At 46.6% G+C, this 10343-nt stretch overlaps 1 protein-coding gene across 1 annotated transcript in view; it reads right to left on the bottom strand.

Annotated features, from left to right (window-relative positions):
- Positions 1-660: 660 nt before the first annotated feature.
- Positions 661-10343, bottom strand: part of IHH (indian hedgehog) — an 86445-nt gene continuing 76762 nt past the window's right edge. Inside the window, exon 3 of the mRNA XM_018554938.1 lies at positions 661-1977. Within this exon, the coding sequence (XP_018410440.1) occupies positions 1307-1977 (671 nt within the window). The 3' untranslated portion in view covers positions 661-1306. The remainder of the gene's footprint in view (positions 1978-10343) is intronic.

Raw genomic sequence — 10343 nt, forward strand, 5'->3', positions numbered from 1 at the left:
TCCTTCCTTCACAATCCAACAACCCTCTGTGCCTCCACCATACCACTAATCGTTTTTAACCTTGTAAAACATCCTTTCCCCTCTGTAAGTACTGGCAGAAATATAATATTACTAGCTTTGTTTTATATATTTATATATATAAACAGGAAACATTTATACACCTATAATACACAGTTATATAATAAAATAAATATGGCTAAAAGAGGGGGATGCAGTCAGTTTTCTGCTGCGGTGGGGAGATGGGTGTGCCGCGCTGTATTCACCCTCCTCGGTTTTACATACAGCTTCGTAAGTCACTCACAGATGTACAAGCGCAATGTCCAAGCACCCTGGGGAACTGACTTGATGTAGGCCGGGATAGGTGAGCAACAACAAACGAAGCAATCCAATCCAATGCGTTGCTCGTTGGCCTTGGCAAAGATGGGGTTAAGTGAGTTCTGTCCCATTTGATTAATTACTTGATTTAATGATTGTTTTTTTTACACTTCAGTAAGTGCAATACCCTGACATTGAGTTGCAGGGCTCATTTGTATCATTGTACCAATACCTCAGTCAGTTTTGTCATTCATTTGGGGTATAAGTGACTTTCTTTGGCCTTCATCTGTTGCCATCAGTTGACAAACTCGCCTGTCTTATAGAATCGGTCATAAAAAGTCTTACTTTAGGTGTCAGGCCTTTGGTTTCATCTCCTTTCCGTCGGAAGATCCGGCTGTGGGTAAACATTTGGGTTACAGTTCCTCCTTTTGGTTAGTACCTTGGAAATTTAAACACAAGCAAAACCAGACCTCTCGGTTCATTCAAGGTACTACAAGTAGACCGCGCGTGTCTGGTAGCTATTAACTGATCTTCGATCCGGCTACTGCGTCCTGCTAAGAAGCTGCTCGGACATCAAATAACGGAAGGCCGAGCAGATGCCCGAATGTCTCTGGCATAACCTGAAGCCCTGTTCTCTTTAAGTTCTGGTTCGGTTGGACAGTTTTCTGTGTAGATGCTGTTATGGTACCGTTGGGTTTGATTGAGTTCTTTTGCACAACTCGAGATACACACCACAAGCCGGTTTAAGTGCAGAGTTGCCTTGCCGTCGTTGAGGTCCTCCGTTGGGTTCGTCAACTAGGCCCAAGTCGTAAAGATAAATACACGCCGACTTTATTGGCGCGAGAATGCATATATAGTAGAGAATTTGTGGAATCTATGTGGCGATCGGTAGAGTGACATTTTTTTTTATATCCTCTATGTTGGTCGTATGCAAAGCCATTCTATTACTCCACCCTTATACATTCCTTCCAATATTGGCCCTCTGTGTTCCTCAGCTTTCCAGCTGCAGAAGATTCATTGGATAAAACTCATTCTCATTGAGGATCATTCGACCTAACTGGTAAAGAAACTGGCTATACCAGTGAATGCCCGCCGGTTGGGTTGACTCATTGCCTGCCGTCACCCCTAGACTGTACAGTACCCGTAAAGGCCAAAAAGCAAACTGCGCCAGTTTCTGTCTTTGTACCAGGGCGAAACAGGAAACCATCACGTCGTCCACCAGTATTGTCCCATGCTGAGTGAGAGGGGCGTAAATGCCATTTTCTCTCCGCACACTCAATGAGGTTACTCTAGCCGGCACAAGGTGACCAGTCGCTCCCGATACTAAAATATACTGGCCAGGTGTTACGTGGCTGGCAAACACCGCTTTGTAGTCAGTGATCGGTGTGGAGAAATTGTCCGCCGCGAAGATGAGATGAGTCGCGGTTAAGGAAAGTCTTCGAGGGGGCTCCGTTGTTTCGATCACCCGGAACAAATTCTCCGCTCTAGGATCCCGGTCTAAAAAGGTCACAAAGTCAGTGTAGGTGGGGCGCCCGTAACTGTCCATGGCCAGGACTCGCATTCCGGGGCGCAGTGCCGAGACTTGAGTTTTCTCGCCCGACTCTAACGTGACCCTCGCTGTTCCTGGAAAGCAGCCTCCAGTCTTTGCTGCAACAGAGTGCTCTGGACAAAAGGAAGAAAAACAGTCAGTCAGAGGAGGACCGGCACGGCAAAATGAAAACTGTCACATGATAACATTTGCAGCTACATATGTATAAAAAGATATCTAGGCAATGGGAAGCTGTTCCATGCGTCTCGTCACTATGTGAACGAGAAAGCATGGAGCCGGCTTTCTGGCCAATCAGGAAGCCGGGCGCCGTGTAATGACGCGGCGCCTGGCTTTCTGATTGACCAGGAAGCCGGATCCATGCTTCCTCGTCGTGAGGTGACGAGGGAGCATGAAGCGGGCCAATCAGAAAACCGTGCGCCTAGTCATTACACGGTGCCCGGCTTCCTGATTGGCCAGCTTCACGACCAATCAGGAAACCTGCCAGGGAGTCATTACACGCTGCCAGGCTTCCTGATTGGCCGGCTCCATGCTCTCTCGTCACGACTCGGCCTAATCAGGAAGCCTGGCAGCATGTAATGAAGCGCTGCCCGCCTTCCTGATACAGGAAGTATCGGGCTAGGCATCGGAGAATTTGGGCGAGCACGAGCCCAAATACTCGGCAACGGCACTAGTATCGGTAACGGTGCATCACTAGTCGAGACCCTCCCACTGTGAGCTGCAGTGTCTGGGAGGGAAAGCGTGTGAGACACATATCCAGGAGGACTCGGATGCTTTAAGAGGCTTGTGCATCACATAGTAACTGGATTTGGCACTTGTACAGACTGTCATATAGAACCCTTTAGTTGTACTTTAGCTGTGGCCCAAGAGAGAGAAAGGTCCTTCCTGTCCCCCACAGACAATCCAATAACTCATAATAGGATGTTAGAATCAACATACAGCTAACAGATTCAACAGCCTACAATATCCATTCTTACAAATCTTAGCAGCCATTCATTTTCAGTGCACAGCTAGCCTTCTTGGCAAACTATGCAACAGTTTCACTGCTCTTACAGTAAAGAACTCTTTCGGTATGCAGAGATTAACCTTCCAATCCCACAGTGGCAAAGCGCAGCCCTGTGTCTTCCGAAATGAAAAACTTTCCACTGAGTTTACAATATAGACTACTTTTGTATTTATTCATTTGTTCCCCTTAAAGCTGAACTCCCCACAAATCAGGAACACACAAAGTAGCCCAGCTCTATAGTTATTAACACATCATTACGTTTCTAGTCCAAGCCGTGTAAGTGCCGGAATTTTAACTGGTAGCGGCCTTCTGCAACCCCTGTACAGCAGAGCTCAGGCTGTGAGAGGGAGAAGCAGGGCAGGTTTACTAGCAAATAACATGATGATAAGAGGAGAGAGCAGAGAGATGAGCCTATTGGTGTAATGTTTTGTTTTCTTGGGTAGCATTGATCTTTTTCAGCTCTCACTTCCTTATTCCTCACCTAGGCCAGGCTGACCTACCCATAGGTCCACCACACTTATACCCCCCTCCTCCTTGGTCACCAGCAGCCTCCTGGGATACAAGTCAAACATCCCAAAGGGGCTTCAGGATGGGCTTCCACAGGTTGGGGATCCGGTTGGCTCTAGGGGGCTGGCAGAAGTCACGGTTAGCTTCTGAATTCAAAATTACCTCAAAAAGAGCTGTGAGGACTTTGGGTTCTAGGAAGGCAGCACTGGACGTGTTGGGTTGGACGTGTTGGGTTTAAAGTCAGCAGTTAACGTTCTTGTAGCTGTAGACTTTTTGGATCAGATCCCTTCAGTTACACTGCAAACCGAGAGAATTGTGGCAATCCTTTGGCATTTAGAAGCGGCCAGTCCACAAACCAGAAACCTTGTTTAAACACCAAGGCAACACCACGAGGACAATTCAAGGGTTCCAGAACTACCTATCCATTTCTTCAAATTGTGGTGCAGAGACAATTGGCCAAACACTCTCAATGGGAAAATAATGGGATATATGTACAAAAACCTTCTCTGATTTTTGTTGTCCTAACGTGGTAAGCAACACCCGGAGGTATCTGTCCACTCCTTCCACCCATCTCCATTCAGCATTTGAGCTGTTTATGTGACTGCTGGCCAACAGACTTGCCTTCAAGTGCTCAAATGGTGGCCATACAATCAACCAGCTATGGGATTTTTTAAATTCCAAAAACAAAACTATTATAAAAATGTAACCTCCCCCCCTCAACCATCCAACCATTGCTAGGAACCCTCCAGCGCTTAAAACCCTCCATGAAACCTATCAATGAGCTTCTCTGATTTGCTCCTTATTGGTCTGTTAAGTATAGAAATGAAAGGATTTTGTTACATCTGTCCAATAAGTAACAGATACCCACTAATCCTGCCAGAAATCCAGAACTAGCCTGTGTCCTATGCACACTTCCGCTGTTATCTCATGAAGAGTAATTAGCCCTCCCAGTTCCTAACTTGGACTACAGAATAATTAGTCTCTATGTTGTGTAAATGAGAACAGTGGGAGGGCTTCTGCTGTCTAGCAAAGGGACAACTGGGCAGGGCTGACACCATTCAGTCCAGAAAAAGGCTGCGTGTTGTCAGCCCACAATAAGAAATTAGGAGCCGAGTACATTTCTGGCAGATCAGCAGATATTTGTTTTGTACTTGCCGGGTCTTTAAAGGGATACAATATAGATATTACAGAGATCTACTGCATTTTGTTTAGTTTTGCGCTGACATACACTTTAAATTGAATTTTGGCACCATTCCATCCTCAAACCAATGATACTGCCTCCCCCCCCCCCCCCCCCCCCCCCCCTCCCGCTCCACTGCTGCTGCCAGCTATAGGCAATACCCAATATTGTCGTGAGCTGTACACATAATGGCAATCCCTCTATGTAGTAGCCCCGGGGCCTGACAGTGGCCCACCTAGGGCCATTATGGGTGAAGAAGTGGGCCTGCCAGAGGCAACTTCATGTAAGTACCAAGATCAGGATCAGGGATAGGGGCAAGTTGAGACACCTAAGGTAGTGATTTTTTTAAACATTTATATGACAGGTTTTCTTTAATTGCTTATAAGTCACCCCGGGACAAACAACTCTCAACTTCCCCCACTGGCCTTCCTGCCATCCCCTTCACACAATATTTATTTCGCTATTATTTTTTATACCTTCCCTACCCAAAAATAATATAAAAAACAATAATAATAGTAATCAGTTGACGCCTATTAAAATCACATTTCCCAGCAGGATTTTGATTTTTTTAGTCCTTTTATTTTGCTTAGTTTTTTTCCTGATGTCAAAAACGGTGACCAAAGAAAAAAAGACGTATTTACGTTATTTCTCAAAATAAAATGTTGTCGACGAAGCCACTGAGAGAAGCCGGAGACAGAACAAATAGCCCATCATCTGCCCCGTGAGCTTCCAAAACACATCCGCCCCGAGAATGGATGCTGCGCTCATCCCACAAACCACAAATAAAAATTAGGAGCATAAACAAGGAGATACTGCAAATATTGAGCTGGGCACGGATCCGGCTGCGGTGGCAGGAGCGGTGCCAGGTGCAGCAAGGGGTAGGCTGCGGTGGGCACTTATTATACCGAAGATGCCATCAGTGAGACATCTCAGAATAGGGGGCGCATGTGTCCGGAGGCTTCACCTCTGCTGTCTGATATAATAGGTATTATGTACCCTCTGCTGTGCTGTCTGATATAATAGGTATTATGTTCCCTTTACTGTGCTGTCTGATATAATAGGTATTATGTACCCTCTGCTGTGCTGTCTGATATAATAGGTATTATGTACCCTCTGCTGTGCTGTCTGATATAATAGGTATTATGTACCCTCTGCTGTGCTGTCTGATATAATAGGTATTATGTTCCCTTTACTGTGCTGTCTGATATAATAGGTATTATGTACCCTCTGCTGTGCTGTCTGATATAATAGGTATTATGTACCCTCTGCTGTGCTGTCTGATATAATAGGTATTATGTACCCTCTGCTGTGCTGTCTGATATAATAGGTATTATGTTCCCTTTACTGTGCTGTCTGATATAATAGGTATTATGTACCCTCTGCTGTAAAATATAAGGATATTAGAAGACAAATAGAAATGTAGAGGAGTGATGGCAGAAAAGAACAAATGGCCCATCCAGGCTGCCCCTCTTTTTTGTTTTACCTTTTTGTCTGAGTATAGATCTATGTTCTTCCCAATCACTTCCTATTGACTGACTCTCTACCTCTGCTGGAAGTTTATTCCAGGCATCACACTCGTTCTGTAAGATAACACATTCTAAGGTTCATTTTGAACTTTCCTCCAGCTAGTTTGAGGTCATGCCCTTGTGTTCTTGATATTAGCTTCATAATTAAAATATTGTCTAGGGGGCGTGGCCAGGCGCATGGAGCGGTAAGACGTGCTTTAGCTCGTCTCCCGCTCACAGGGCACTGAACACAGGCAGACAGCAGCCATCCGCTCTCCCCTTTGCCGACCATGAGTGACCGGAGGAAGAAGGGGAAGAAGCAGCATAAAACGGGCCCCACGCCGAGGGAGTTGGCCCGTTTTTTCAGCACAGCGGCACCCATGTCTAAATGATCCTTAGTCTCACCCAGTGGCGTCACAAGGGGTGTGCGGCCCGCACCCGGGTGCCCCCATTGGAGGGTTGACACTAAAAAGCCTGGCAGTGTCAGGAGGCATACCTCATCCCGCCGGGTGAACGTCCCCTCCTCTGTCTGCCGGCGTCCACCACCAAGATGGCCGCCGGCAGGCGTCAATAAGATGACCGCGCATGCGCGATGAAGTCACGGCGGGGTGTCACCCGGTCTCCGCTCCAGGTGTCACCTGGCCTCGGGACGCCCCTGGTCTCACCCATAATGAATCATAATATCATCATAATGTTTTCAGTCCCCCCTTTCCCTTCTTTCCTCGATACTGTACATATTAAATTCCTGCGGTCTCACCTGATATGTTTTATCCTTCAGACCTTTCACCATTTTTGTTGAACGTCTCCGGATTTCTTCTGTCTTATCAATATCTTTTTGAGATCTCCAGAACAGGACATAGTATTGTAAAAGATATCTAAATAAAGATCTATATAGAAGAATCAGGACCTCCTTCCTCCTGCTGGGGATCCCTCTAGTGATAATAAAGATCTATATAGAGGAATCAGGACCTCCTTCCTCCTGCTGGGGATCCCTCTAGTGATAATAAAGATCTATATAGAGGAATCAGGACCTTCTTCCCGCTGCTGGGGATCCCTCTAGTGATAATAAAGATCTATATAGAGGAATCAGGACTTCCCCCCTCCTGCTGGGGATCCCTCTCCCACAGGAAAAACAGCTCCCATATATGTATTTTAGTATTTGCCTGGAGCTCAGCTTTAATACATTGATATTTTGATGAAAGGAAGTTTTTACACGTGTATGTAGTTTAAAAAGAACAAAATATTATCCATTCATTATGCTAGGTCACTGACCAAACACAGCCACGCTTATGTGCAGCTGGAGGCGGGGATTTCCCCAGCCGCAGCTGATTGATTGGCAGGTGGAGCAGGTTCCTTCCCTACTGACCAGCTCAGAATCATATGATAAGAAGCTGCAGTCCCAGCCACTTAAATCCAGGACAATAAGAAAATTGCATTGCACATCTCCCCCCACCCCCACCCCCCATTGCATATATATATAGAGTGGCTCAGTGGTTAGCGCTTCCAATAGGCAGTCTCTGGTTCAAATCCCGGTCAGGACACTATCTGCATGGAGTTTGCATGTTCTCCCTGTACTTGTGTAAGTTTCCTCCCACACGCCAAAGATATGCCGGTTAATTGGCTCCGGTCTAAACTGGCCCATGTACTGTATGTGAGATCGGGACCTTAGATTGTAAGCTCCTTGTGTACAGGGACTGATGGGAATGTACAGTATGTAAAGTGCTGTGTAAATCATCAGCACTATATAGAATAGTGAATGTTTGGTGAATGTCAGATTGACCGATTTATCATTCCGCCCGGATGCCGCCGATGCCATATGAGTACGGACAATGGAAAGCTGGCTTCTGATTGGCAGCTGGAAGCTGCTTGCTCCTCGCATTACCTCTGGCAAGTAAACGGTTGCTGTTTAGGAGCGGCGTCCTCCCTCTGCCCCCCTCCGGCGCACACGCCTCAAACTCCTGTTTGCTTTTGGTTTAAATATAGGTGATCAGGTCGTTTTGAACTTTTCCAAGGTCCTAACTGTGATTATTTTTAATATCCGTCTTGTTTTGCTGGGCTGGGCGATGTGTTCCCTGTGGTCGAGGGATGTGGGTTTAAGATGCTGCAAGTAACCACAGCGGGGAGCAGTCTGGCAGGAGTCAGCTCGGACGGGGCCAGCCTTCTCCTCCCTCTCCTCTCACCTCCTGCCTTTCGCTACCTTGTCCTCCTCTTCACTCCTCTCTTCCTCGCAGTGTCTGTCCCCACCTAACCTCCGACGTTCCTCGCCCTCCCCTCCGACTACGGGAACAGGTCCTCTCCCAGTGAAGTCGTGTCCTGTACAGCGCCGTGCTCGCAGGATAACACGTCACGCAAAGTTACAAACTTCCCTGTTCATTGATCCTTCATGCCAGCCGTCAGGAAAGCAATAAAAACCATTAAAGAGAACCTGTCACCAGGGATATTAAAGTCAAAAGGTTTTTCAGGTATTTCAGATGCTAACGGAATCACTTACAATGGACGCTGCTCTTTGATGTGTCCTGCAGAATCAGCTGGACCCCTGAGCACTGGTCCTGATATCCTGTTTTAGGGGGGCTGCTTTGCCTTGCAGGGCTTGTGTGAGCTAGTAGATGGACAGCTCTCTCAGTGGACTGCAGAACACCTCTTTCCTATGTTATTGGATTAGCAATTCTGTCCTAGGGCGACAAAACTGCTCCTTCATACATACAGTATAGTGAGTGTCACCATAGGACAGGAAGTGTGCTACCGGCAGGATCACCAGGTGAAAGATAAACAAAAGACAGGTATGAAAAAGAAAACGAATGCAGCCGCCACATCTAAGGACTGGAAAGTTGCAACATATGACATTATTGTATTTGGATTTAGATACACTTCATAGCTGAATTCCAGGATGAGGAAATATTGTAAAAGTACAAGAGCCATGTGTACTCATCCTTCAATCTTCCTGTAATAAAGACCGCTCACTGCTGCTCTCTCCTTGTGCAGGGTGACTGGTCTTATCTCCACCCCCTCCTGTAATAAAGACCAGTCACTGCTGCTCTCTCCTTGTGCAGGGTGACTGGTCTTATCTCCGCCCCCTCCTGTAATAAAGACTGGCCACTGCTGCTCTCTCTCCTTGTGCAGGGTGACTGGTCTTGTCTCTGCCCAGAAGTAAATAGTGAAATTAAAAAATAAATGAAGATATTTTTTTTTTAAAAAGAAAAAATTAAAAGAAAAAATAATAATTGGGCGGAACTAGCAGTGACAGCTATCTCCTCCCAACTGTTTCCGATGGGCCGGCACCTGCTCAACTGAGCCCCGCTTCGGCTGTCACTTCGGCTCAGTCGGGCCGAAGCATATGCCTTCGACCTGGCTGAGCCACTCGGCTGCCTTCATCGGATGTACGGGCTATAGTGAATAGCCTGTACAGCAGCCCTTCGGTTCCACTGAACTGAAGGGCTCCGGCGGGCCCGAAGAGAGCCGAAGGATCAGCCGAAACTGCTCCTTCGGTCCTTCGGTTCTTTCGTGAATAACCCCCAAAGTGAATATTCTGGAACAAAGGCTCTTCATTTATTTAAATAATTAAACCTGTGTTCACTGTGACTGTCCAATTGTGTGCGAGAAAATTTTAAAAAACGACTTTCGCTTGCACATGAGTGGAAGTTGAAGGAGAACGCAGCTTCACCCTATTCACTGAGCTATGGGAACTTTCACCTTATGAAGTGAACCGTCTCTAGTACTTTAGTAAATCAGCCCCATGGGCTCTGGTGAGAGGACCGTGACTTGGTGCGGTGTACCGGCCGTGCACTTCCTCCTCGGCATCGCACGCACAGCAGGATGAGACCTGCCCAGACCAGCTAGCTCTGAGCTACGACTAATCATTAACCACTAATGGGCAAAAACTAAAATCAAGATAGGCAAAAATCTCCTAAATTTACAAACCCCCGTTGTCTCCGGTGTGCCGGATATGGACAACGTGACACCCCTAACCTCTGTCACACTGCATCATGCCGCCAATTAACCCCTCGCCATGACAAGGAGGCCTGCAGAGGAAAAAAAACAGCTACATGGCGGAGAAATAAATCAGGTTACTAACTGCAATACGGAAAGAAAGAAAGGAAGAAAGAAAGAAAGAGAAAGAAAGAAAGGGAGGAAAAAAGAGAGGGAGGGAGGGAAGAAGGAAGAAAGAAAGAAAGAAAGAAAGAAAGAAAGAAAGAAAGAAAGAAAGAGAGGGAGGTAGGGAAGTGGAAGGAAGAAAGAAAGAGGAAGGAAGGAAGGAAGGAAGGAAGGAAGGAAGGAAGGAAGGAA

Source organism: Nanorana parkeri, unplaced genomic scaffold (genome assembly GCF_000935625.1).
Source record: "Nanorana parkeri isolate BGI_ZX_2015 unplaced genomic scaffold, ASM93562v1 scaffold178, whole genome shotgun sequence".
NCBI lineage: Eukaryota > Metazoa > Chordata > Amphibia > Anura > Dicroglossidae > Nanorana > Nanorana parkeri.